Consider the following 27980-nt stretch of genomic DNA (forward strand, 5'->3'; position numbering starts at 1 on the left):
TTGGGAAAGACGGGAGGTGCGCGATGGGTGCCATGGGGAAGATGAAGATGAGTTTTTTTTTTTTCCTCCTCTTTTTCTTCTGGGTTGCAGGTTGCAGGTTAGGTTTTGGGGGGTGGGAGGGAGTGGGAAGACGAAGTGGGCTTTGGTTTTTGTTTTGTTTTTTTTATTTTTTAAATTTTATAATTTAGTTAGAAGGTTTAGGTTTTTTTAAAAAAAATTAAAAAATTATTTTGTTAGCCACGTGGCACAAATGTGTCAGCCAGGTCAGCATTTAACGGATTAATGGATAGAAAATCTAACAGATGTATTATATTGAAATAAAATAGTACTTGAAGTATGAAAGTGAAATATTTTAAAAATGTTGTATGGGGTTGTAATAGACCTCAAACTTGAATGGTTACTATGTAATTTACCCATTTAAATTATATAATTCACTAATTATTACAATTTAAGAACAGTGACTTAAATATGTTAAATTTTTTAACAAAATTAGCAAGCTTTGAGCCAATGCGATGTGTTTTAGACTTGTTAGATGTCTAATTTACCCTTGCACTTGGCATTCACCTCCGCTAATTTTATTAACAAAAATTTGACTAAATGATTTTATTGTCCTTAAATTTTAAGAACCAGGAAGTTATATAGGTTACATATCAGAAATTTGTAAATAAGAGGTTTTAAGTTCGATTATTGTCAAAAGTGAATTTGTACCATATTATTGTTAGTTTATTGTGAAGCTTAATTTATTCCCTACTTAAAGTTAAAAATATCGTTTGTTAAAAAAAAATTAATGTTAATAATAATTTTTAACTAAAATTTAGGAAACACAAGAAAAAGATGAATGGGATACTGACGTGCCAAAATCAAGGCCACCAGCTAAATATAAATTTATCGATAACACGGTCATTTCCCTATTGTTCCAAATTCCCATCGCAAAGGGAAAATCTGGTTTGCCCATTTTATCCCTACCCTTTTCTCTCTCTGTACCCCGTCTTTCTCCACAGGCAGCATCTGTATAGCAGCGAAACGCAAAAGACCATTTCGCAGCGCAACAGTCGTAAACCTCAAAACTCAGAAGAATAATTACAAAAAGAAGAAAAATAAAAAGGAAAACAATATGTTGAGGGTTGCAGCGAGGAGGCTCTGTTCTGTGTCCGCGTCGCCATGGAGGTCCAACCAGGCCGCCACCGGCACTGCCACCTCCTCTATCCTGTCTCGAAATCTCATCGACGACCGTGACTCCTCCGATGAGCTCAGATCCGCCTATTTCACCCCTGACTTCTATCTTCCGTCCAGAGGTTAGGATTCCCCTCATTTCTCTCCCTCTTTCGTGGCTACTGGTTATTTAGGGTTTTTCTCCCCAAAATTATCGGCTGGAATTTCATCAGAATTTATCGCTGATTTTTGGGAATGGGTGATTATTGATCTTGATATTGTGTTTGCGTGTATTATCTTTATGAGCTGATCAATGAATATTTTAGTTTAGTTTAAATTGAGCTCCCATTGATGGTGAATTTAACTTTGGTACCGTAATAATGCTGTATATTTGTGTTAGAAATCTGTTTATGCATCCCTTTCACAAATTTCTGTTCTAAATCACGTATTGAAAAAGAAAGAAATAAAAGACAAAGAAAAAAAGGTCATGAAGCATCAAGTTGAAGTCTTTAAAAGCTAACTTTTCTAAAGTTCACAGCTTTTAGTAATTATTCAAGTCTATGCAGAATGATGCATATAGCTCCGTTGGGTCAATCAATGGCTTTTATTTTTATATTGCTCTTGTTCTAATCGATCGATTGCTTCAGGTTTTGTGTCTGGTTCAGTGACCCCATCGCAGGACAACAATCTAGTTCCAGACGTTCCTCCAACTGTCGCAGCCGTCAAGAATCCTAGTTCAAAGATAGTTTATGACGAGTACAACCATGAGCGTTACCCTCCAGGTGACCCCAGCAAGCGTGCATTTGCCTACTTTGTCCTCACAGGTGGTAGGTTTGTCTATGCTTCTCTGATTCGTCTGCTTATCCTTAAGTTTGTGCTAAGCATGTCAGCCAGTAAGGATGTTCTTGCCATGGCCTCGCTCGAGGTTGATCTCTCCAGCATTGAGCCAGGTTCAACTGTGACTGTTAAGTGGCGTGGAAAACCAGTCTTCATCAGACGCCGAACTGACGATGATATCAAGCTGGCAAATAGTGTAGATGTTAATTCTCTCCGTGATCCGCAGCAAGATGCTGAGAGGGTTAAAAACCCGGAATGGCTCATTGTTGTGGGAGTTTGCACGCATCTGGGTTGCATTCCCTTGCCTAATGCTGGTGATTTTGGTGGATGGTTTTGTCCATGCCATGGTTCCCACTATGATATTTCTGGAAGGATCCGCAAGGGACCAGCACCGTACAATCTGGAGGTACCCACTTATTCCTTCTTGGAGGAGAACAAGTTACTGATTGGCTGAAAACCTTGGCCTTGTTCTCTAGCGGACCGGTCGGTTCTGGATGAGTTCTTTTTCATAATCAGATAATGTCGAAGATTTGTTACAAACACTTTTACTTTTAATTTTACTCTCTTTTCCCCCTTTGGGTTGTTTAGAAATAGCGTTTTCATATTATGCTACTCTTTCTGGGTGGTGTTGCTATTGATTGTCAATAAGTTGCCTTGGCTTTGCTGAGCATCAACTGTACCAAAGGCTCCAAACTTTGCTGAACTGAGGATTCTGTTATTTAAGAATCAAGAAAACTTGATTTATTTATCTATTGAGGTTTATTAGGGTGCGTTTGTTGTATCGGACTGTCTCGGACTGGACTAGCTGCAGGGTCTAAGTTGGACTGGCTTAGACTAGACTAAGCTGGACTAACTTAGTGAAACGTTTGGTGCAGTGTCGGACTAATAACCAAACTAATAAAAAATAACTCTTTTTTCTTTTTTTTTTCATTTTCATTCTCTTTTTTCTAGTCAACTGCATTCCTTCTCCCGAAAACAATGAACTCTGTACATATATAATTGTGCACCAAATGGATCTAAAAAAAAATAAAAAAATTGTGCCCCAATTTCCCTATCTAGAATCTCTATCTCTCTTGAAAGTTGCAGAAGGAATTTGGTATGCAGAGCACCCTTGGGTTTTGGTTATATTCTTTTGGATTTGAGGCCACAAAATTTTCCTATAAAATCTGGGTTTTGCAAAGATTCAAACGAACTTGGTTTTGCAATTCGAATCTGGGTTTGCAATTTGAATATGGGATTTGCAATTCGTGTCTGGGTTTTGCGATTCAAATATGGGTTTTGCAATCTTAGCGAATTTGGGTTTTGTGATTCGAGCGGATTTGCGAAGATGTGCAGATGTGTGCAAAAAGAGGACGCTATGGTTGCAAAGAAGATGAAGTTGTGGTTGCAAAGAAGATGAAGCTGCGGTTGCAGAGAGGGCGCCAACAGAGCAATGGGAGTAGGACGAAGCATGCCTTAGCTAGTCCTGTGGTTTTCGGGGACTCTCACTAAAAACTGCTAGCGATGCCGTTAGTCTGGGCGAGTCCCAGCTAATCTCATTAATATTAGTCCCTCATCACAATAAACGCTGGACTACACTAAAAGCTAATCCAGTATAGTCCAATGAAACTTAGTGAAGCCAAACAAACGGGTCCTTATTGTTTTTACCAAATTGCATGATGGTGCTCTCGGCCTCGTTCATTAGATGTGTTTGGATGAGGGATTGCAAAGTAATAAGGGACATGGATTACTACGGTACTACGGTAGTATGAATTGTTTTAAAAACATGAGATAAAGGGATTTGTAAATGACTTGTTGGAATGATTATATAGTGCATTTTCAATCCCTATAACTAATGTTTTCTTATAGTACATTTCTTACTAATTGAGCCTAAATCCGCGAAGGTGTCGGTACTCAAATGCATGATAAGAGTTTGTGACAACCCTCTAAGGGAGCAGAGTTTTGAAGACAACTGAACCAATCTATTTAGTAGTAGCTTATAGCTATACATATATATACACACACACACACACACACACACACATATTTAGGTCAAATTGAATGATTGTGTCTACATATCTCAAAATCTTTCAAGGATCTAATACAAGAACAGCTTCATTTCCTAATTTCCTCTCTGACTCTGAGCAAAACATTGAAATTGAATATAGAGATAGAGGTATTTCTTTATCTCTCGAATATGCCCTTAACATACACCATTCCTTTCTCACTCAGTTGAAGCTCCTTTCTCATTTGCTCTACTTGCTGGTCATCCCCTTGAACGATGATCTCTGACTGTTCACCATCGTCAATGACCATCATTTTGACCTTGATCTGCTCCTTTCGCGACGCTCGCTTCCAGTAATATGCGCCCCTGTGTTCCATTTTGAAAACATCAGTACATTTTTTAGTTTTGGAGCACTCGTATGCAATTTGACACAGATAAGTGAATTGGAATTGAAGCGTGTGGGTGCTTTTGCACTACTTACGCCAACGGACTTAAGGTGGTGAGCCAAAACCAGTTATTGCCGAAATCGGGAACAGTTATGGTAAGAACAAGAGCTACGCTTGCGAGGCTGATGCAGGTGCAAAAAGTGAGCAATGCCGCCTGGCCTCGACTTGGAACCATCATGCCTTCAAACCTTCATACCATTCAAAGACAAGACAGAAATATCTGAGCATGTCTATTCACTCACTATTATGTATAGATATTGTTACAACACCCAAACTCCTTGGCAATTTGGCAATGGCAAGGCAAACAATAGAAACCACAGTAGTATATGCATATATGATGATGTTCATGGAGAATGCAACACATGGAAATTCCCAAAGAAACAGATAACATGTCCATATATAATTGCAGCATCATCTCGTCACTAGATTCAATGTACATTGAACGAAGAAATGGATGTCAACTTTCAAATTGTGTAAGTTGAAAGTAGGTAAGGTGGAGTTGTGGATTACGTAATGGTCTCCCCTCGATCAGTGACCACGAAATTGTTGCGAGTGAAAAAAGAGAGGATTTCACCGGCGACTTGGCTTGGTGCCTTCTTCTCTTCACCTACAAACGTCTTCTGCACGACCTGATATCCTCGCGTTTACATATGTTCATATTCAGTTCGGGCGCCCATGTTGTTTAAGTGAAAATTGAGGGCATAATTACAAAATTACAGACCTTGGATTTAACAGAACGTTTGATGAGGGACCAAAGGCCAGGAACAGAGATGACGAAGAGACCCAGGGATGTGTAGTAACTGGCCAACGAATAACCTACGGCGCCGTCTGCAGCTGCAACCACAAACATGAGGGAGCTGCTGATGCTGCTGCTGGATGCATTCAGTTGCTGCGGTGGTTCCAGTAAGAGAGGTACCAGAGACGACGACGTACTAACAAGAGACTCGTGGAGGGAGCTCATCACCACCTCTCTCTTCTTGTTGGTTCCTGAACTTCCTGATGAACGCTGGCTCAGCCGCCATGGCTGCTGCTGCCTCTGCTGGTGGTGGGTTACGTGGAGTATTTTCAGAGGACGGGAACTAAGAGGATTTGGATGCGGGTGCGGAGGGGATGATAGCACTTTCGCTGCCATAGCGCTCGCCCCCTCTCCCTCAAGAAAAAAGAGAGAGACAGATGGAGAGAGATAAGGATTGAGTTTTTCTGTTTACTAGCATAGAGACGCCTGGCTCTTCCTGTCTGTGGACTGTGGAGGTCCAACTCCTAAAGTACAGAGTGAAATATGTGAACGTGATAGACTGACTGACAGCCAAGCCAAGCCAAGCCAGCTGCCGGCTCCCTACGAACGAGGTGGATAATGGGCGTGTTGGTGTTTGGGCCTATTCCCTCGCAAATGGCCCAAATTTAAGAGCGTTGAGGCAAGTAGTGTTCGCTATTTGGACACACAAATTAACACATTCTTCAGTCCAAGTGGCCTCAAATAATATATAATAGTAAGCTCATCAGTGTGTCAAACAAGTGCACCAATTAAGAAAAACTAACGAAAAGTCTAAAAAAACGTTCATTTTAATGAAAAGCCATTTTAAATGTATAATGAATAGTACTAGGAAAATGTATAAATGTGGTTTTTCGTTAAAAGTGAATATTACCGGAAGTGTTTTGTTAAAGCTCCCTCGTAAAACAAATACAACTTGATAAAGGCCTTTCATAGTAGTGAGTTTGATCTTCTACATATAAGATTAGAAACACATCAGTAGCAAAAATTCATGTTTTTTTAATATAAAGATATATTTACACTACAGAGTGAGAATTTACGCTAAATCACAAAATATGTCTGCAAAATCTCATGTTCAAACACCAAAAAATTGCAATAAAAAAAAAAACTTAAACTAAGTATAGGCCTTGTAGTTCAAGTTCGATAATAGCATTTACTTTTACATTGGATGTCTAAACTTGATTCACCATATCACCAATATTAATAACTAAATGAATGAAAAGTAGATAGGTTTCATAAGTTTTGGGTATGAAAATGAAGGTATCCTAAGTAAACATACCTTAAAATACTTTAATTTAGTATTTATACTTTTTAATGTAGGAGCATCTTCAAGGAATATGTCAAATTTTGAAACATCATAATGATATTTGATGGTTTGTGTGGCAATTTGGTATTTTATACAATTTTTTGCTCCATCCAATATGTTAAATAATAATATTACCCTATAAATTTTTTATTCTCTCGTAGGGTCCAATTATTGAGATAATCAACCAAATACTTAAAACACAGTAACATTTATTAAAAACTTATTAAATGGATTTGACACCTTTTGTCAAATTTGACAGCAAAAGGTCTTGCCTTCAAATGACTCAATGTCACGTAAAAAACTGAAGGCTCGCGTAAAAAACTGAAGGCTCGCTTGAAAAGAATTTGATGTCATTTTTACTGTTATATGTTTATGTGACAATTTTAACATATTTTTTTTAAAGATGCCCTAAGTATCTCACTACACATATGAGGCAAACCTCACTTTTTTTATTAAAAAGCAAAGGGAAATGTTTTTATTTCCAAATTTACCCTTTCGTATCTTTTTTGTTTCTTTCAAAATAATGATGCTACATTTTGTGGACAATTTCTATACCTTCTTTTTGAAAGAGGTAGGATTATAATAAAGTAAATCTCACTTATACTATAGAGATGCTTTAGATATGGACTTAGCATTTTCTTTTTAAAAGTTAGTGGACTACACTTATAGCATTTCCTTTACTTATCTAATTTGATAATGTACTTAGTGCAATGTAAAATAAACTTACTCAAAACTTTATATTACAATTTATTTATCTTAGTGAAATATCAAAAAAGGATTTATAAGCAAGAAAAAATATCCATAAATGTCTAAAAAGATGGTTGCTCAAAGCCCATCTACGGTTGTCATCGCTCGATCACTTCCTTTTTATGTCATAACAGAAGCATAATTAGAAGTGAATTTTGATATTTTCGTTTTACAATTTACAAGGTACCAATAAAAAAAGAAATTGCTATTAATATTTTAAATTTTTCATTCTACAATCTTTATAGTATTTTTCTTCCTAACTATATAAGTTTGGAGTGCAAAATTAAAGTTTGAGTGTTCCAACAACAATTATCTTGAAAAAAAAACAGTTGATAGTGTACCTAATTATGGAAACTCTTGTATTGCTTTGACTAGAATAGCCCCTTCCTTCCTCGGAAAGAGGCCAAATCTGAGGAGCGATCAAGCCTAAAGTGAAGGAGAGAAGGAGCAATGGAGATGAAGGGGCGAGGGCGGTGATTAGGGCCTGTCCGTACTCTTCCGAAACCGGTACTCGACAGTCACTGACGTCAGCAAACCCACGAATACGCGCACACGCACCCCATTAACCTCCCACCCCCCCCACCCCCCCCCCCCACACACACACACACACTCTCTCTCTCTCTCTCTCTCAGAGCTCCCTAAACCAGCGCTCCAATTTTCATGTGCGACTTGATCCTCCTGATAAACCCTAGAATCTCAAGTTTCTCTAAAATCACTCTCTCGCTTCTGCAGATAACTTCGAGTGAGTGGAAAATGGTGGTGAAATCGCTGGTTCAGAGCTCCGCCGATGCTGAAGGAGGCGCTGACGCTGCAGACCCGCATTCCAAAAGCGACATTCCCTCGCCGCCGGGAAGGAGAACTAGTTCTCGCCTTCGGGGCAAAGAGAAACCCCAGAAGGAAATCCTGGTCCGCAAAAGAGTTGCATTACTTGATGAGCACAGAGACGGAGACGGAGACCGAGAGCAAGACGGAGGGGGAGACGGAGGTAGCCTCAGCAAAAGAGCCAATGTCGACGGTGGAAAAAGCTCCCATGCTAAAAATGAGGCCGGGGACGCCGGCTCTAACGGTTGTTTAGAAGGCGGAGCCAGCAAACCCACTGATTCTTCGGCTGAGAAAAGCGACCATGCTAAGGTCAAGGAGACCCTGAGGCTGTTCAACAAGCATTACCTTTATTTCGTACAGGTTTGTCCTTATGAGGATTGAGCTCAGATTTTACCCTATTTGCATGTTTAAATGTTGAAAATGTTTGGGTAAGAAGTACGGTCAACTTTTAGAAATTTGATTCATAGGAAGAAGAAATGAGGTGCAGAAAAGTGGAGGCTGATAAGAAGGCCTCCAAATCCGCAAAGAAGGGCTCGAAATCTTCAAAAAAATCTAAGGTCAGTTTATCTTACTTACTCTTTGCTTAACATGCATGTGGTCTGGAAACTGAGCAATTTGGTCTTTAATATGTTTCCAAAATGGACAAATTTCTGCAGAAAGAGGCTTCCCCGCTAGAGGCAAAGGCGTCAAAACGACATGATTTGAAGGCAATATCGAAGGCAAGTGAACATGATTCTTGCCTCATCACTGTCTTCTCTCGATAGACACACTCTTTGTGTTTTCATAATATATGACATTTTGAAATCAAACGATCTCAGGTGCAAATGCTGTTCAAATACTTCTGTTTTGTAAAGTGATTCTGGTGTACTATACTTAGGAATTCTGAAGTAACATGAAAGTGATTGTAACATTGGTGGTGGTGTCAATTGTTGTGACATGTCTCTTGTTTTATGGGTTTCCTACTTGCTATCCATATGATAACTTTGTTTTGTATTAAGAGCCAATGATGTTCCTGCTCGGGACCTGCAGTGGGAAGTAATAATAGGTTTTTCAAGAGCAAGGAGGATGAGGTGGATTTAATTAGGGATGAAATTAAGTTTTTAGCTTTTCTCTGAACATATTTGTGTAAACATTTTAGAGGTATTCTTTTGAGTTTTATTCTTATTGACTGGGGAATATCTTTGATTTGAATGTAATATAGTTTATCCTGGTTTTGATGGACATCATGTTCGTCTTTCCTACTTGTACCTTTTCTTTTCTAATAGAATTCATGTTGATCATTAAAAGAGTGATGTTCCTGTTTGGGATACGATGGTCAGTATTTATGATTATAACGTCTGATATAATCTGCCCCTGTTTTTCTTTGGCTTTTAAATAATAATGTCTAGCAGATGATGGAGAGAAAAGAAATCTTGAATGCCCCTAAAAGAATCGGAAGCATTCCAGGTTTGCGACTCTCACCTGGTTAATTTTCCCTTTGCTCTATGTGCTTTTGAGGGTTTGTTGACTGAAATACATTATGAGATTGATAATTGAACACAGTTGCCTTTGAAATATGTCCTCTTTTTTTTTTTTCCAAAGATTTTAATTTGTGGGTGCTAAAGTTTCCCTTCCTGGTAGGTATTGATGTTGGGCATCAGTTCTATTCTCGGGCTGAAATGGTTGCTGTTGGTTTTCACAGCCACTGGCTCAACGGCATTGACTTTATGGGGCAAAACTACGACAAAGTCAAAGGGGTAATTCATACTTTTCCTCTTTGGACATAAACACTTGAGAATGAACCTGCATTTGTTTAATTATAACTAGGGGTATTTTTCTGAAGGATCGGATTGGAACAATGTTTCCAATTCCCATTCCAAAATTTTGAATTAGAGTGGATCAGATCACAATTTTTAAATTTGAAAATTTTGGCATATCGGGAAATTTCAAAGTCGGAGTAATCTTGGAAATTTCAGAACATAATTCAGAAGTTCATATATTTTATAAGTTTTTGAATAGTCTCAAACTTTCCACACGTGGAATTTATTGTTCTTTCTTAATATTTGGTGTATGCTGATGTATGAATTCAATTAATTTTGTGGTATACTAGAATGCTTATACTTTTTAATATATATATATATATATAAGTGTGTTTGTACCATACTTGACCAATCCCGAAACTACCGAGCACCGGCCAACACTATACTGTCAAGGACCCAGAAGAGTTCCCCTCCGACCAGGAGGCCAATCACTACTCGACACGTGTCAAGATTAGAAGCCAATCAGAGCGCAGCACGTGTCGACATCAAGAACCAATCATAACATGACACATGTCAATGTGACAAAGCTACAAGTTTTTCTATAAATAGGGGTCATTCCCCCACAATATTGCCGAATGCCATTTTGTGTTAAATCATTCACAAGAACTCACTAAATTGAGAGCTTGATCCTTTGTACTTGTGTAAGCCCTTCACTACTAATAAGAACTCCTCTACTCCGTGGACGTAGCCAATCTGGGTGAACCACGTACATCCTGTGTTTGCTTCTCTGTCTCTATTCATTTACGTACTTATCCTCACTAGTGACCGAAGCAACCAAGCGAAGGTCACAAAACCTGACACTTTCTGTTGTACCAAAGTCTTCGCTGATTTTGTGCATCAACATTTGGCGCCGTCTGTGGGAAACGACACTTATTCCTACTCTCTTCAGCTGTGTCAAGCTGGTTTCTATCATTCGTACACTTTCTTTTGACCAGGCATCCCTCTCCAGCATGGGAAGCGAAGGAAGCCACAGCACACAGAATGACATCCCCCTTGCACATAGTGCGAAACAACGAAAGAAGGAAGGAAAACGAGTTATTCTTCAAGCTAAAGTCGATGAGTTGGAAGCTCAGAACAACAAAATAGCAATGAGGAATGAGGTCCTCCAGGAGCAATATGAGAAGCTCTTCGAGACACTCCACGAAGCTAGGCAAGCTCAGACACGCGAGCTTGTTGCCCCCGTGGAAGTCAACCATCAACTGGGTGCCCTCCAACATGGAGGGTCACATGCATTCGACATAGATATCCCTGATAGGGAACAGATTACCCCTCGACTTGATAATCAACATGAGGCTTCTCTTAACCCAGTTGCTTCGACCCGAACCATGAGAAGTGGAGGGAGACACCTCTTTGCTGAAGGGGCAGAGGGATCGAAAGCCGTCTTTCGCGATTGTCGGGATTTCCTGAAGCAACGTCGAGAGAATTCCATCCATATAAGCTCAAAGATTAATGACCCAAGGATTTCTGAGAGACTCGGTCCCCTGCCACGGCCCAAGCCGGCCACCAATTTGGGGAAGGGGCAACAAGTCCCAGAGAGACATGAGGGTACAGGGGACTCAGAGGTGTTCCGACAGACATACCCTGGAAGCCAGTACAGCGAGTCCAGGGAAAAATCACATGCCCTCGATCAAACCTTCCTAATTCCAAGAGGAGATGGAGATTTACGAAAGAAAGCTCCAGTGACACATAACTCCGCTCAGGACCCCCTTGTCCTACAACTTCTTGAGGAAGTAAACAAGTTGAAGGCTGAACGTCAGGCTGAAATACCTGACTGGAACCAACCCAGGCCTGGCCCTCTTACAAGGAGGATCCTCAACACCCCCCTTCAAGCAAAGACAAAGCAAAAGCTTGGCTTGCAACTTTATACTGGAAAAGAGGACCCGATTGAGCACCTTAACCTCTTTGAGTCCACCATGGCATACCGGATGCACACCGACGAAGAGCGATGTCTTCTCTTCCCCTCCACCCTCTCTAGTGGAGCTCTAAATTGGTATTGTCGTCTTACACCTGAGACGGTAGACTCATTTGAGGAATTGAGGAAACTATTTGTTTCCCAACACATTTTCCAAACCGATCGCTTGCACTCTGCAGATGACTTGTACACTATCCGCCAGAAGCCAGACGAGTCATTACGTATGTATGCTGGCCGCTTCAGCCATGAATACTCCCGGTGTGCCGAGGCAGACGACAAGACTGCCCTCAAAGCCTTCACGGCAGGCCTACGTGATTGTTTCTTTAAATACATGATCAATGCCAATACTTGGAAGACTTACTCTGAGGTGATGGCGCAGGCTTATAACCATGCCTCCGCCGAGGCAAAGACATATCAGGAGAAACCCCCTACAACCATCCTTTATCAACAAGTGGGAGGTGGAAGCCAGACTCACCTAAATGAGAAGACCTCGACTTTCCAAACAGCAGTGGCACCTCCCCATGCCTTGCATAATGCTTCACCGAATCAACAGACATATCAATTTCAAGGCAAGAGGAAGGATTTCCATCCTCACCACTCTCCTTTCAGTAAAAAGAGTAAGGGACACTATCCCGATAACCAAGGGTATCGCCACAATAACGCACGCCCCCAGGCAGTCAATGCAGTGGGTCAAACCCGCGTCAAGATACCCCCTACCCCAAGGTATGAGACATACACGCCCTTGAATGCCACATGCGCGGCCATTTACCCCAGCATAGCTCACCTGATACCAAAGCCAAAGCCGAGGCACCCAGATTACACGCCCCCGAATAACGCGGGCATGTTTTGTTGCTACCATGAGCATAACGGCCATGATAGCGAGAAATGTATCATCCTCCGTGATCGTATTGAAGCTTTGGCACGAGAAGGAAAAATTGATCAATTCCTCCTTCACCCTCAAAGGGATAACCGTAACCAACGCCAGGTGAATGTCATATATTCCATAAGCGGCGGCACACCCATATCTGAATCTTCCAATAGGGCCATGAAAAACAGTGAACGAATTCTGAGGCCTGGTCACCAAGTGTTTCACGTGGAAGACATCAGGGGAGGGAAGTATCAAAAGCCTAACTGGGATCCGATATGTTTCTACCCTGAGGAAGAAAGAGGCATCATCTACCCTCATAACGACCCATTGATCGTGGAGGCTCACATAGCCAACTTTGATGTTCGACGAATCCTCGTAGACACAGGGGCTTCGGTCAATATCATGTTTGCCGAAGCTTTCAGGGCACTCAGTGTAGCTGAACACTTGCTCGATCGCTCGATTTCTCCTCTGATAAGCTTCTCCGGTGATATCGTGCAACCCTTAGGGAGCATACATTTACCCTTTACTATTGGTACAGGCCCTTACACGGCTACCATTACCACTAACTTCCTAGTGGTTGACTGCCCAACGGCATACAATGTCATATTTGGGCGCACAGGCATCAATGATCTCAAGGCTATGGTATCCACGCATATGCTGTTGATGAAATTTCCAACCCCCCATGGCAACGGCTACATCAGAGGAGATCAGCTTAGTGCACGATCATGTTACAACACTTCAGTTAAGCAACAACACTTGCCCGGACCCAAGGAAACCCTGTCTGTACATGACCAAGTCACAAAGACCAGCCTAGATGAAGCGAACTTGGATCTTCCTGATAGCAACAATCAACCGGATGATCCTCGAGATGACTCTTTCACCCAGCAAGCCCAACCTGCTGAAGAGTTGGAGAAGGTACCTATCTCAAGAGATTATCCAGATCGCATGGTGAAGATTGGCACCACATTGTCACCACCCCTTCGGTTAGCATTGATATCTTTTTTGAAAGAGAACACTGAAGTCTTCGCCTGGTCATACGAGGACATGCCAGGCATCTCTCCCGATGTCATCTGTCATCGTTTGAGTATTGACCCCAAGATCAAGCCGGTGAGACAGAAGCGAAGATCTTATGACGCTGAACGATACGAGGCAATGAAAGCAGAAGTTGAAAAACTCAAAGGCATAGGCTTTGTCCGCGAAGTCAATTACCCGACATGGGTAGCAAATGTGGTCCTTGTTAAGAAAAATCCGACCAAAGAAAGTCTTTTGCTTCAAAAGGTCTTGTGGAGAATGTGTGTTGACTACACCGACCTAAACAAAGGGTGTCCGAAAGATAGTTTCCCTCTTCCTCTTATTGACAGACTTATAGACTCTACGGCCGGGTGTGAACTCCTGAGCTTCATGGATGCTTACTCAGGATACAACCAAATCCTCATGAACCCTTCGGATCAAGAACACACAGCCTTCACTACCGACAGAGGACTATACTGCTACAAAGTCATGCCTTTCGGCCTAAAGAATGCAGGAGCGACTTATCAGAGACTAGTCAACTCAATGTTCGCCGAGCAGATTGGGAAGAGCATGGAAGTTTACGTTGATGATATGTTAGTCAAGAGCAAACATGCTGACCAACACATCACCAACCTATATGAAACTTTCACTATTTTGAAGAGGTATCGAATGAGGTTAAACCCCAACAAATGTGCCTTCGGCGTAGGCTCTGGCAAATTCTTAGGTTTCATGATTAGCCAACGAGGCATTGAAGCTAATCCCGAGAAGATCAAAGCAATCCTCGACATGAAGGAACCGGTAACTTCAAAGGACATCCAGAGCCTTACCGGCAAGGTGGCAGCCTTAACCAGGTTCATTTCTAAGGCCACAGACAAATGTGCTCCCTTTTTTAAAGCACTTAAGGGAAGTAGGAAGTACATTACATGGACTGATGAATGTGCCGAGGCATTCAAAAACCTCAAGGAGTACATGAGTAAAGCCCCTCTACTCTCCAAGCCCGAGGTAGGAGACATTCTCATTATCTACCTATCGGTATCAGCTTCAGCCGTAAGTTCCGTTCTCATTCGAAAGGATGGGAATATTGAGCGACATGTCTACTACGCTAGCAAAGCCTTACAAGATGCGGAGACACGGTACTCTAACATTGAGAAATTGGCTCTGGCATTGGTCATGTCTGCTCGAAAACTCCGCCCTTACTTCCAAGCGCACTCCATCATCGTGCTTACCAATTATCCTCTTCGACAGATACTCCAAAGTCCTGACACTTCAGGGCGAATGATCAAATGGGCAATAGCGTTGGGTGAGTTTGACATCTCCTACCAACCAAAGCCAGCTGAGAAGGGCCAAGCAGTAGCAGATTTCATCGCCGACTTCACATATCCTGTTGACATTGCTTCTACATCTGAAGCAGTAGCTTCATTACCATCGGAAGCTCAGAAGGTAGAATCAACAACCTCAGCTTGGAGTCTGTATGTTGATGGCTCATCCAACCAACAGGGCTGTGGAGCGGGACTAGTCTTGACTACGCCCGACAAGGTAGCAATGGAGTATGCTCTTCGTTTCAAATTCAAGGCATCAAACAATGAGGCCGAGTATGAAGCCCTTCTGGCAGGATTACGTTTGGCCAAACACCTCGGGGTTAAACAAATTGATATTTTCAGTGACTCCCAATTAGTGGTCAACCAGGTTACCAACAACTTTGATGCTAAGGACAGCTCCATGGCAGCATATCTTGCGCAAACACAACTTTTGCTCAAGCACTTCCACTACCAGATCACCCAAGTTCCTCGAGCGGCAAACAGTCATGCAGACGCCCTGGCTCGCCTCGCCTCAGCTGTGGAAGACAAGATTGGAAGAAAAATTCATGTCGAACTGTTGGCAACACCAAGCACCATGGCCGCAGAAGTATGCAACTTACAACGGGGGGATAGTTGGATCACCCCGATCTATAATTTCCTTGCTCATGGCACCCTCCCAAATGATAAAGTCCAGGCTAAGCAAATTCGATACAAGTCTACTCGCTACCTGATCATCAATGATCAACTCTATAAGCGAGGTTTTAGCCTGCCATACTTAAGGTGTCTTACGCCTGCCGAGGCGGAAATCGTCCTTCGGGAAATACATGAGGGAGTCTGTGGAGATCATGCTGGATCTCGGTCCCTAGCACACAAGACTTTTCGCCAAGGATATTACTGGCCAACACTCCACCAGGATGCCATCAAAGTATCCCGCTCATGTGACAAATGTCAACGATATGCGGCTATTCCTCATTCCCCTCCAGAGCCTCTTACTCCTATGATCAGCCCTTGGCCCTTCGCCCAGTGGGGACTTGATTTGATCGGCCCAATGCCGGCAGGGAAGGGCAAAGTCTGTTACGCAGTCGTTGCAGTGGACTACTTCACAAAGTGGGCCGAAGTAGAACCCTTGGCAACCATTACTGAGGCAAAGATAGAAGACTTCGTGTGGAAGAACATCCTTTGTAGATTCGGCATTCCCAATGCGATAGTCACTGACAATGGGCGACAGTTTGACAACAAGAAGTTCAGGTTGTTCTGCTCTAAGTTCAACATCAACTTATGCTTTGCCTCTCCAGCTCATCCCCAGTCTAATGGACAAGTTGAGGCCATCAACAAAATAATCAAGCGCACTTTGAAAACCAGCTTGGACAAAGCTAAAGGCTGTTGGCTAGAATTTGTACCCCAAGTTCTTTGGTCATATCGCACTTCATATCGGACTTCAACAGGAGAAACTCCATTCTCACTTGCCTTTGGCACAGAGGCGGTTGTCCCTGTTGAGCTCGAGCAAGCAACATTCCGAGTCCAGAACTACATTCAAAGTGAAAATGACAAACAACTCACCCTCAACTTGGATTTAGTCGAGGAACACAGAAACCAAGCTCACTTGAGGAATGTCGCCTACAAGCAGCGCATCTCCAACTATTATGACTCTAGGGTCAAGCCTCGTTCTTTCAAAATAGGAGACTGGGTCTTAAAGAAAAGATTACTCTGCGACAGAGTCCCGAGTGAAAGCACACTTAGTCCAAACTGGGATGGACCGTATGAAGTCATTGGCATCAGTCGCCCTGGCTCTTACACACTTAGAAGCTCCGATGGCAAGACCCTTGGCCATCCATGGAACGCTGATCACTTGAAGTACTACTACAAATAGACTCACGATGTACAAGTGTTGAGCTATAGCCGTTCGGCATCCTATGTAATGAAGGCCATTTGGCAATGAATTCAATAAAGAGGTAATTTAGCCAACTCAGCCCTCACTCTTTTACATTCATAGCAAGCGATGCCGGAACCCTTCTCAATCAGAAAGCAATATGTCTTCCACAGTCACTACAAAACAAGCAAATGAAGACCGTGTCAAGCGCCAAAAAAAAAAAAAAAAAAAAAAAAAAAACAACTTCATCCAAAAAGCTTCACCCGAAAAGCTTCACCTCCAAAGCTTCACCCACAAAGCTTCACCTAAAAAGCTTCACCCAAAAAGCTTCACCATCAAAGCTTCACCTAAAAAGCTTCACCCAAAAAGCTTCACCTAAAAAGCTTCACCCAAAAAGCTTCACCATCAAAGCTTCACCTAAAAAGCTTCACCCAAAAAGCTTCACCCGAAAAGCTTCACCTAAAAAGCTTCACCCACAAAGCTTCACCTAAAAAGCTTCACCCAACAAGCTTCACCCTCAAAGCTTCACCCACAAAGCTTCAACACCAAAGCTTCACCTACAAAGCTTCAACACAAAACCTTGCTCCAAATAAACAAATTTTGTTCACAAAACCCAAGATGCCCTTGAACTTGTACAAAAACACTTGGGTAAACATAAACATTTTTTGTTTTACACCCACAAGGGCCCAAAATTTTCCTTCTTATTTATTCACTTATATATGTTCCCAAACATATTATAATAGATCCAACAACAAGCCAAAGTCCCAAATTTCATAATGGACAAAAGTACAAGCAATTCATCAATAATGAAGGTGCTACAAAAATTGGAATCTGCCCCAAAATAGAAATCCAACCCAAGAGACTTTTTCTCTCTCTCCCTCTTCCGCCTCCTTTCATCTATCAAATTTCTGCAACCTCTGCTCTTCTCCAATGGAGCTGAATTTTGGACACCCTATAGTTCTTGAGCATATGAACAACTTTCAAGAAGGAACCATTTCTGTTTGAGCGACGGAAATTAAAGTGTTGAAGCTCCAAACATGATAGTCGGCTTCTTGCAGATTTCGAAGCTGTTGTGATGTTTCGAAGATCTGGAAATATTTAACCGTTAGTTCATCCTGAATTTTTGATATGTTATGAAAGAGTCGATGAGGAACAACTTCAATGAAGAAAGCATACCGATCTGAACAAGAGAAAATGGAGTTTCGAAGCTCACAACAAATCTGACGGGTTGACAGACAAATAATAACCAGTCATTCATCATACCTGAATTTCTTGAGTTATACAGCTCCGAGGGATCTCAAATTTGGATATGTTGTAGTTCACAAGCTGAGGAACAACTTCAATGAAGAAAGCATACCGATCTGAACAAGAGAAAATGGAGTTTCGAAGCTCACAACAAATCTGACGGGTTGACAGAAAAATAATAACCAGTCATTCATCATACCTGAGTTTCTTGAGTTATACAGCTCCGAGGGATCTCCAATTTGGATATGTTGTAGTTCACAAGCTGAGGAACAACTTCAATGAAGAAAGCATACCGATCTGAACAAGATAAAATGGAGTTTCGAAGCTCACAACAAATCTGACGGGTTGACAGAAAAATAATAACCAGTCATTCATCATACCTGAGTTTCTTGAGTTATACAGCTCCGAGGGATCTCAAATTTGGATATGTTGTAGTTCACAAGCTGAGGAACAACTTCAATGAAGAAAGCATGCTGATCTGAGCAAGAGAAAATAGAGTTTCAAAGCTCACAACAAATCTGACGGGTTGACAGACAAATGATAAACAGTCACTCATCATACCTGGATTTCTGGAGTTGTACTGCTCCGATGGCTCTCTAATTTGGATATGTTGTAGTTAAGGAATTAACGAACAACTTTCATGAAGACAACTTTGTGATTCGACCTACAGATGATGGTGTTATGTTGAAAAACAATTCCGGTTGTTAGGGGAAATGAAAAACAATTCCACCAAAGAAACATCATTATGATGTTTCATCATTATGGTGTTTTCATCATTATGATGCTTTCATCATTGTGATGCTTCCATCATTGTGATGCTTCCATTATGATGTTAATGCACCAACGGTTACACCTTCTGCAATTCCACTTATTCGGGCCTAGCAACCTTCATCAACAAAATCTATGAAGAAAAAGTCCGGGGCTACCACTTAGAAAACAAAAGAATGAAGTTTTGGTACTTACGACATGGACTATTAGCAAGACACCTCATTCGTCAACTCCCTCGACTAGAGACTTGGGGGACTCCCACCATATGCTACTACGCCTTGGTACTCAAAAGTTCGTGACTACTCAGTGACTTGGATTTTTCAAGTCTCCAACCGAGAAGTTTTCCTCACTCGGGAAATTAAGGGAACACTACCTCAAACTACATGCTTCACTCACAAAGCTTCAACAATACAGGTTTCAACAAAAGCAAAAATTCAAAGAACTTTATGAAGAAGGCTTTGGTGTATTTAACACAATATGTTGAAATGAAGCAAAGCTTATTTATTAATATTTTCGATAAGCCACAAATATGTACATATACATGAGTCAAAATAAACAAACAAAAGGGAGCCTTCACAAAGGTTGCTTAGGGGAAGTCTCAGCAGTCGGTAGAGCCCCAGAAAGAGAAAGCACCGGAGGGTGGTTATCCGGAGCCTCAGTACTTGACAAAACCCCAGAAGGAGGAGGCATTGGAGGTTCATCATTTGAAGCTTCATTACCAGGTACAGCCCCAGAGGACGAAGGCAATAAATGCCTTTGGAACAAACCCACAAACCGCTGATGATCAAGTAAAACCTTACCATCAGATTCCTTCATCTGGTCAAGCTTCCTCTTCATGTTTGTAGCATAGTCATGGGCGAGCCGGTGCAACTGCTTATTCTCATGCTTGAGCCCTCTAATCTCCTGTTTGAGACTCATCACTTCAGCAGCCAATGATTCAACTTGGCGGGTTCTAGCAAATAGGCGTTGGGCCATATTAGACACAGAACCTGCACACTGAACACTAAGAGCCAGAGAGTCCTTAACAGCCAACTCATCAGACCGTTTGGAAAGTAGTCTGTTATCTTTGGGAGTGAGAAGGTTCCTGGCCACCACTGCAGCGGTCATATCATTCTTCATCACAGAATCCCCAACGGTAAGAGGACCAGTAGGGGATATGAAGGATGGGCGCCATATGTTGTCTGGAGAAGGCATGGCTGTCTCTTCTCCAAGGTTCAAGTCAAAACGACGGTCGGAGGGTCCAGACATTTTCAAATGTGTTGAAGAAGGAAGAGGTCAGACAAATCAAGATCTTAGAAGTGCAAGAAATGAGCTTCTACTGGTAGAGATTCAAGTGTGCTGTGGAACTTAATGCCAGCCTCTATAAAAATCTGCACTCGACGGAGCTTCAGAAATCGAAGAGGCGTTTGCTTTCTCAAAAGCTGGACTGCTCAGAGACCACGAGGGCCGATCTCAGAAATCGAAGAGGCGTTTGCTTTCTCAAAAGCTGGACTGCTCAGAGACCACGAGGGCCGATCTCAGAAATCGAAGAGGCGTTTGCTTTCTCAAAAGCTGGGCTGCTCAGAGACCACCAGGGCCGATCTCAGAAATCGAAGAAGCACCTGCTTTTTCAGCCTCGTCAGCACCTGTCACATGCACAATCAGCTTTGCGGAAATTACGGGCACTCTGTCGAAGATTTATGGTGAAGTAGAAAGCACGTGAATCTTACTGATCAATCACCGCTTTCCATATGCACCATCAACTCCTCGGGTACCACATATAACTTTGTCAAAGATTTCTGACAAAGTTTAGGCACGAGAATTTCGAAGTTCCAGCTACCCTACTATTACCCATAAGGGTAAAGGAACAGCACCACTGCTTGACAACTGGAAAGTCCCTATGTGTGTCGACCTCCGTGTTTTGCGGCAAGACAGGTTGGCAAGAACGTCCAACCTTTACTCACATTCGAGAAAAGACTCCCAACATAATTACTTTCTCAAAAACCGGAGTAGCACCGCTTTCCGAATCTCGAGAGTCAGATCCTCGACGGGATTGCTTGTTCGAAAACCGAAGAGGCACAACTCTCAGAACTTCGAGAGCCAGATTTCCTTAGATAAAGCTTGTCTGTAATCTCCACACGTAATATCAGCTTTCCAGATACCACATACCACTTTTTCAAAGTGCTCTGACAAAATTAAAACACGTGAAGCTGGCAGCTCCCACTACATTGCTGTGACCAAGAAGGGTAAAGGAATAGCATTACTACTTGTTATTGGGAAATCCCTATATACATTGACCTCCCTCCTCAACGGACAGGCAAACCTGCAAAAATGCTCAACCCTTTCTCGCATTCGAAAAGGCACCCTCAACATAACCTCTCGAAATACTCAGCTTTATTTCCCCCCGATAATACCTCAGCAAATAAGCCACACCAAGAACAAGAGTATCTCATATCATCAGGGTCGAAAGCAAGAGTATCCCATATCATGCTTTCTCCCTGTCTTTGTCTTTGTCATTGTCCACACCTGCAGGACAAGGAGAAAGAGAGCAGTCAGTCGGAACCTGAAATCAAACCTCCAATTTGGAACTGACTGCCTGGAGCCTTTGCCTGGTTGCTTACTTAGCATTGCTCTCGAGTACTCATCCTCAACTGCTGTCAAGGTCACGAATTCCACCGGCAAATGCCTCATGACAGTTGATCAGATATTGGCTCTTTACACTGAAGCTGCCAAGCGTGGATGAGTCACTATGAAGGAATGTTCTGAAGGACCATTTAAATGCAAAGGTTGCACACCACTTCTGCCATGCAAAAGATTGAAGCAGAAGGTTCAACGGTGAGCTGAAACAGATCACTACAGCACGACACCTTTCCATACCACATTCATTATTCCGTCAACAGCAAAAGTATCCCATATCATCAAGGTCGAACGTACTCTAGATTTGATGGACTTGTTTTGACCCTCAAATTTTTGAGTCGGCCTTATACTCTGAAGGGCACCAGAAAACCCTCCAGCACAGTTCAAGAATAAGCCTGTGGAAAGTTACTTCTTCAAAAGCAAAAGTATCTCATATCATCTCTTATCCATTTGCTTCTCCTTATCCTGGCAGTTGAATGAGAGACAAGGAGAAGGAGAACAATCAACCGGAAGCCGAAGTCAAACCTTTGATCCTGGGTTGCTTACTTGGAAGTTTGACTGCTTACCTTGTCTGTCACCTCTTTCGGCAGATCTCCTAGCTCGGCGACTTGGGGGACTCCTACTATAGGGTTTGTATCACACTTGACTAAGCCCGAAACTACAACTAAGCTTCATCCAAAATTGATACATTACCTTGTGCGTCAACATCAGCTAAATACACCATTCCCGGATGGAGGAAAGGTACTTCCAGAGAAGGGCAGATGAAGATCAGACCACACTTCGGTACTTAGAAGTTTCGTGATTACTCAAGGGATTGGATCTTGCAAGTCCCCAACCGAGGAGTTTCCCTCACTCGGGAACTTAGGGGAGCACTGTTTGTACCATACTTGACCAATCCCGAAACTACCGAGCACCGGCCAACACTATACTGTCAAGGACCCAGAAGAGTTCCCCTCCGACCAGGAGGCCAATCACTACTCGACACGTGTCAAGATTAGAAGCCAATCAGAGCGCAGCACGTGTCGACATCAAGAACCAATCATAACATGACACATGTCAATGTGACAAAGCTACAAGTTTTTCTATAAATAGGGGTCATTCCCCCACAATATTGCCGAATGCCATTTTGTGTTAAATCATTCACAAGAACTCACTAAATTGAGAGCTTGATCCTTTGTACTTGTGTAAGCCCTTCACTACTAATAAGAACTCCTCTACTCCGTGGACGTAGCCAATCTGGGTGAACCACGTACATCCTGTGTTTGCTTCTCTGTCTCTATTCATTTACGTACTTATCCTCACTAGTGACCGAAGCAACCAAGCGAAGGTCACAAAACCTGACACTTTCTGTTGTACCAAAGTCTTCGCTGATTTTGTGCATCAACAAAGTGTATGTTTAATATGAAACCAATGCACAAAATGTATTCAAAACTAACATTAACATACAAAATTTTATTACAAAATATAGAATTTGAGCAAATAACTATAAAATATTGGAATAGTTCGGAAGTTTTTCATCGGGATAAGTTCGGAACACTTCAGAAAAATTCGGATTGGAAATTCAAAATTTTCAGAATCTCTAAATGCATTCCAATTTCCATTCCAATTTTTTGGAAAAATATTTGGATTCGGAAGCTTTACAATCGGAACCAGAAACAATATTCCAACTTGCATGCCTAATGATAACTTAAATACTTATTTCATTGTTAAGGTTTTGTCCAGTGGGGAGGGGATTGTCCTTACTGTGACTGGTATGTAATTTACAAAGTCATCCAAAAGTGTTGATGTTGGTCCTTTTTACTTTTGCTTGTATGATGTTCTAGTCTAAGTTACTAAGAAGCAACTTCAGATTTTCCCCTTGTTGATAATGCAGGAGTACAGTAGCTATACATTCCCACTTGCAGTGGCCATTGTTATATCTGGCATGTATGAGGATGATTTGGATAACGCAGAGGATGTTGTGTATACTGGCCAAGGTGGTCATAATTTGTCAGGTGATAAGCGTCAAATTCGAGACCAAGTTCTAGAACGTGGTAATTTGGCACTCAAGGTGTGTATTGAGAGTCTTCTCGTTTTTGTTTTACAAATTTGTCCTCATTTTCCACTTGTAATGGTAGTTGTTTATACATTCAACGATTTTTTGTTGTTCATCCCATGTGTTTATAATGTGAGTTGGCCATAGCAGATACGTTTACTTCTGTTGGTTTCTTGTTAGTTGACACCGTTTCAAAGTAACTTAGTCCTATGTATCTGGTATTTTTATGAATTTAATCTATAAACTGATAGTTATAAGTTCTCTGTTAACTGATATTAAGTTCTCTAACAAGGACCACATATGTATGAGTTCTCTGTTCAAAACTTCAAATGTATTAGTTATTCTCTAACAAGGACCACAAATAAAGATTCGGTTTTAACTGTCAAACCTGAGATGATTTGATGATCTGAACCTTTGGTCTATAGGTCCCTATGGATAATTACAAACATGTTTCTACGTGTGGGTTCACATGTTATCTAAGAATTTATATGTTCTCACAAATTGCAGAATTGCGTGGAGCAATGTGTACCTGTTAGAGTAGTTCGTGGCCATGAATGTAAAAGTAGTTATGTTGGAAAACTTTACACGTATGATGGTTTGTACAAGGTAAAATCCTTTGAAGCTTGTTGTTTTATTATTTTTACTATTTGTTTACTCTATATCTCACTAAAACCATATCTATCACTTTAAATATAAAAAACTACTTGTTTGTTGAACTTTCTGCTGATGTTAACAATGAAAGAATTAGTTATATTTGCAAATAAAGAAATGGTAGATAGACCCTTTTGTTTCTGACTAACTTAACATTCATTTTACAGGTTGTTCAGTATTGGGCGGAGAAGGGTATTTCTGGATTTACTGTTTTTAAGTATCGTCTTAGGCGTATGGAAGGGCAACCAGTTTTGACCACTAACCAGGTTATATATTTTGCTGTACTATCTTTTTCTCCATTACCGATCAAGAAAAGCCTTATTTGAGGCAACTTAGTCAGGAAATTAATCTGTTATGATAGGATTAGTGTTTATTCGGGAAATATATATCTTGAAATTTATAAGGCAGAATAGATATTTAGAGTTTACTTAAGTCTTATTTGGTACTATAAATATTCATAATAAGGTGCACCAGAGTTCTCTTTTTTCTTAGTCCGTGCTGGTGTCACATCATTTGAAGTCACAATTCTCTTTTAATTTTGGAAAATCTCTCATTCCTTTCCTAGCAAGCATGCTTTAGTCCATGATGTAATTTGTTATGCTACTGCTGTTATTTTTAGTTCCTCTGTTTTAACGAACCAATGTTTTGGCCCGCTTTTCTGTTTCAATTTATTTTTTTCAGCTTTGTTGTTGTGCTTGTGATCCACAATTGAACTAGATAGCATTATTATAGGCGTGTGTTATCCACACACCCCTTTTTACTTTATAGTTTATACACACCCTCTTAACTTGCAGCCCTTGGATCGGCTGAATTAAAGAAGATCAAAGGACAGAAATTAACAAGGGGTGTGTGAGAAGTAAAAAGGGGTGTGTGGATAGCACAACCCTTATTATAACTGGGTATCGTAATATATCTCAGTGGGTTATTCCTGCTTATATTCAGAATGTCATGTCCAATTTTCATTTTGACATGTCTAGCACGGTGAATCATTGAGCAACTACGTATCGAGAGATAATTTTCTTTAACATACTCGACTTCTCCAACAGGTTCAATTCATCACTCGACGTGTACCACAGTCTGTTGCAGAAATACGCGGGTATTTGTTGGAACACAATTATAATGTTGAAAGTTTTTAAACTTGATTGCAAATTGTAATTGTAATTACATTCTTTTGTTTTATTGCTCAGATTGGTGTGCGAAGACATCAGTGGGGGCCAAGAGGATGTTCCCATTCCGGCTACCAATTTGGTTGATGATCCACCTGTTTCACCCACAGGCAAGTTGAATTATCAAATCTTCGAATTGTTGTCTTGGTCGCACATGAATAACTGAATAAAATATTTTCTTTTCCTAATCATCATTGACTTGTCAATCACAGATTTAACATCTCATTAATAATCTATTCACACTACATGCATGATTGTAACCAATTACTAGCTGTGGTGGTTGAACTTTTTCATGGACATGTGGCCTCCTCAAATTTGTTAAAAAGTCACTTAAATGATTTATATTCTATACTAACGTGAGTACAACAATCTGGTGTCAAATTCGTAAATTTCAGGTTTTACGTATTGTAAGTCTATCCAAGTTGCGCAAAATGTGAAGCTTCCCACAGATGTCACTGGATGCAATTGCAAAGGTTCTTGCACGGACCCTAAGACTTGTGCATGCACCATGCTAAATGGCGATGACTTCCCATATGTGCGGCGTGATGGTGGCAGGTGAGCAATACATTAAACATGCCATTATATATCAACATGAAATTTTGATATTAGATGCATAATAGTTTTGGCTGATTTTATTACTTTATGTTCTTATTTGAGGGTACTCTTGCTTATGTTGCATCTTCCAGATTAATTGAGGCGAAGGATGTAGTGTTTGAATGTGGTCCAAAATGTGGTTGTGGACTTTCTTGCCTCAATCGTACTTCTCAGAGAGGGCTGAAGTATCGGTTCGAGGTGGTGTTATTGTAGCTACTTTGTTTGGTTATTTGGAAACACAGACACACATGATTACACGAATCACTGCTTGGCTATTGTCAAAGTGGCACATTCTAAATAGTGGGCATTAGCAGGTTTTCCGGACACCAATGAGAGGATGGGCTGTTAGATCATGGGATTTTATCCCTTCTGGAGCACCAGTCTGTGAGTACATAGGAGTAATTAGAAGGACAGAAGATGTAGATAGTGCCTTAGAGAACTATTACATATTTGACATGGATTGTTTGCAAACTATGAAGGGGCTTGACGGAAGAGAGGTATTGCCACTAGCTGTATTCAACTATCCAATATGATATGCCTTGGCAATTCCAGTTTGAAGTCTCTCTGTGTCGATAAAAGATCACTTCTTAATTTTGATAACTTTTAAAACCTGGATCTCCTACTTGGTTTCTGCATGTATGAATTAATTGTCTCATTAGAAGGTTAGATAATGCTTGTTCTGGTATATTTTCAAAGATTGTTTGATGATGGTTTATATTTTGGCTTTAATGTATAAAATAATATAACTATAAAGTTTTGTATGTAGAAACAAATTGAGAATGAAATGTAGGCAAATGACTCTTTTGTAGCTGTTAGAACATGGATATTTTTGGATGAACACTGCCCATATGTGGCTGTCTAACTACATCACCTTCATGAGGAAATAGTCGTTTGTATATTTTCGCTAGAAGTCAATTACAGTTTACCATTTCATATGACATATTTCTTTGTCAGTTATGTATTTTGATCTTGCTGAGCTGGGAAATTTTGTCTCATTTATCTTTCTGACAGAGGCGTTCACAAGCTGTATCCATACCAGCAGCTAATTCACTGGAGAGACCTGATGATCAGAGCTCTGATAGCGGGCCAGAGTTCTGCATTGATGCAGGTTCAACTGGAAACATAGCCAGATTTATAAATCACAGTTGTGAGCCTAATCTGTTTGTCCAGTCGGTGTTGAGCTCACACCATGACTTAAAACTAGCTCGGGTGATGCTGTTTGCTGCGGACAACATACCTCCTCTGCAGGTGTCTCTTGTTCTCTCTCTCTCTCTCTGATTGTCGTTTTCATCACATTCAATCTTGTTTGATTGAAGTTGGAAATGAGAATGAGAATGTTCCAAGATAAGAATGCTGGTGATATTCCAAAAATAGTAATAGGTTGTGTGTTTATGAACTATGTAGCCAACAAGGTTAATGTCTTGATGCCTTAAATTCAATGTTAAAGTCGTCGTGATGAAGTGAATGTTTATTATCTGTATGGTACCATCACCAAGCGGCTGCTACTTATAGGATCCTGATAGGAATTTGTTCTGTTGCACGCACTTGGAATCTTCTTTATGTGGACTTTAACTACGAGTTCCAGTAATTGGATCTTAAACTTAATTTTGGAGTGGCTGACATTATTGTTGGATTTATGACAGGAGCTCACATACGACTATGGCTATGCCCTTGATAGCGTCTTGGGTCCCGATGGGAAAGTAAAAAAGATGTTCTGCCATTGTGGTGCGACAGGTTGCAGGAAGCGCTTATTCTAGTTGATGAAACTGATATTTAGACTCGGACTTCGCAACAATTCCAGGTTATGGGTTTATACTTTATTGTTGTATTCCTTTGTAATTCCGCCGGGCTGATCTAACCTCCATGCTCTGGGAGATTGTGCTTCAAATGCACAGAAAAGGTACATGTCAAACCATGGACACTCATTTGTAACACTCACATGTCGAGAGAGAATTGAAATATCAATATTTCGGTCAAAAACTAGGAACCTTGCAACGATTTGTACGTACTATCATTGCCTTGATCGGTTCCTCATCGATCCAGATTTCCTTATTTTTTGTTTCGGCATGAAAAAAACTGCT

General features: G+C 41.1%; 3 protein-coding genes and 1 long non-coding RNA gene across 5 annotated transcripts; 2 read left to right on the top strand and 2 right to left on the bottom strand.

The window, feature by feature from the left end:
• The first annotated feature begins 887 nt into the window (after positions 1-887).
• LOC103416934 (cytochrome b-c1 complex subunit Rieske-4, mitochondrial-like) lies at positions 888-2737 on the top strand. The gene is made up of 2 exons (XM_008355141.4): positions 888-1295; positions 1800-2737. The coding sequence occupies exons 1-2, from the start codon at positions 1115-1117 to the stop codon at positions 2441-2443; spliced, it is 825 nt and encodes a 274-aa protein (XP_008353363.2). The 5' UTR covers positions 888-1114; the 3' UTR covers positions 2444-2737.
• A 1277-nt stretch (positions 2738-4014) lies between these two features.
• Positions 4015-5679, bottom strand: LOC103416935 (protein COFACTOR ASSEMBLY OF COMPLEX C SUBUNIT B CCB1, chloroplastic-like). The gene is made up of 4 exons (XM_008355142.4): positions 5141-5679; positions 4930-5048; positions 4455-4607; positions 4015-4339 (listed from the first exon to the last, which is right to left on the bottom strand). Exons 1-4 carry the CDS (start codon positions 5549-5551, stop codon positions 4153-4155), a joined length of 870 nt encoding a protein of 289 aa, XP_008353364.1. The 5' UTR covers positions 5552-5679; the 3' UTR covers positions 4015-4152.
• Positions 5680-7546: 1867 nt separating this feature from the next.
• Positions 7547-27879, top strand: LOC103404509 (histone-lysine N-methyltransferase, H3 lysine-9 specific SUVH4). Of its 2 annotated transcripts, XM_029097972.2 has the most exons (16): positions 7601-7751; positions 7977-8426; positions 8534-8623; positions 8723-8785; positions 9458-9512; positions 9687-9802; positions 23327-23503; positions 23996-24094; positions 24307-24405; positions 25186-25235; positions 25327-25415; positions 25701-25860; positions 25992-26097; positions 26214-26396; positions 26911-27147; positions 27543-27879. In XM_029097972.2, the coding sequence occupies exons 2-16, from the start codon at positions 7998-8000 to the stop codon at positions 27654-27656; spliced, it is 2067 nt and encodes a 688-aa protein (XP_028953805.2). In that variant the 5' UTR covers positions 7601-7751; positions 7977-7997; the 3' UTR covers positions 27657-27879. The 2 variants fall into 2 exon arrangements, with proteins under 2 accessions (XP_028953804.2, XP_028953805.2); XM_029097971.2 differs by having other exon boundaries at positions 7547-8426.
• Positions 17508-18723, bottom strand: LOC139193525 (uncharacterized). The gene is made up of 5 exons (XR_011577724.1): positions 18631-18723; positions 18450-18547; positions 18269-18366; positions 18088-18185; positions 17508-17912 (listed from the first exon to the last, which is right to left on the bottom strand). It is a non-coding gene; the product is annotated as an uncharacterized lncRNA (long non-coding RNA).
• Positions 27880-27980: the final 101 nt, after the last annotated feature.

This window comes from Malus domestica, chromosome 17, assembly GCF_042453785.1.
Source record: "Malus domestica chromosome 17, GDT2T_hap1".
Taxonomy (NCBI): domain Eukaryota; kingdom Viridiplantae; phylum Streptophyta; class Magnoliopsida; order Rosales; family Rosaceae; genus Malus; species Malus domestica.

Bases quoted from the DNA above. Each gene is read 5' to 3' on its own strand.
- LOC103416934 (XM_008355141.4), top strand. From the start codon at position 1,115: ATGTTGAGGGTTGCAGCGAGGAGGCTCTGTTCTGTGTCCGCGTCGCCA. The intron at 1,296-1,799 runs GTTAGGATTCCC...CGATTGCTTCAG, and splicing joins CTTCTATCTTCCGTCCAGAG to GTTTTGTGTCTGGTTCAGTG.
- LOC103416935 (XM_008355142.4), bottom strand. From the start codon at position 5,551: ATGGCAGCGAAAGTGCTATCATCCCCTCCGCACCCGCATCCAAATCCT. The intron at 5,049-5,140 runs GTCTGTAATTTT...CGAGGATATCAG, and splicing joins AACGTTCTGTTAAATCCAAG to GTCGTGCAGAAGACGTTTGT. The intron at 4,608-4,929 runs GTAATCCACAAC...AATGGTATGAAG, and splicing joins GATCGAGGGGAGACCATTAC to GTTTGAAGGCATGATGGTTC.
- LOC103404509 (XM_029097971.2), top strand. From the start codon at position 7,905: ATGTGCGACTTGATCCTCCTGATAAACCCTAGAATCTCAAGTTTCTCT. The intron at 8,624-8,722 runs GTCAGTTTATCT...AAATTTCTGCAG, and splicing joins AATCTTCAAAAAAATCTAAG to AAAGAGGCTTCCCCGCTAGA. The intron at 26,397-26,910 runs GTATTGCCACTA...TCTTTCTGACAG, and splicing joins AGGGGCTTGACGGAAGAGAG to AGGCGTTCACAAGCTGTATC.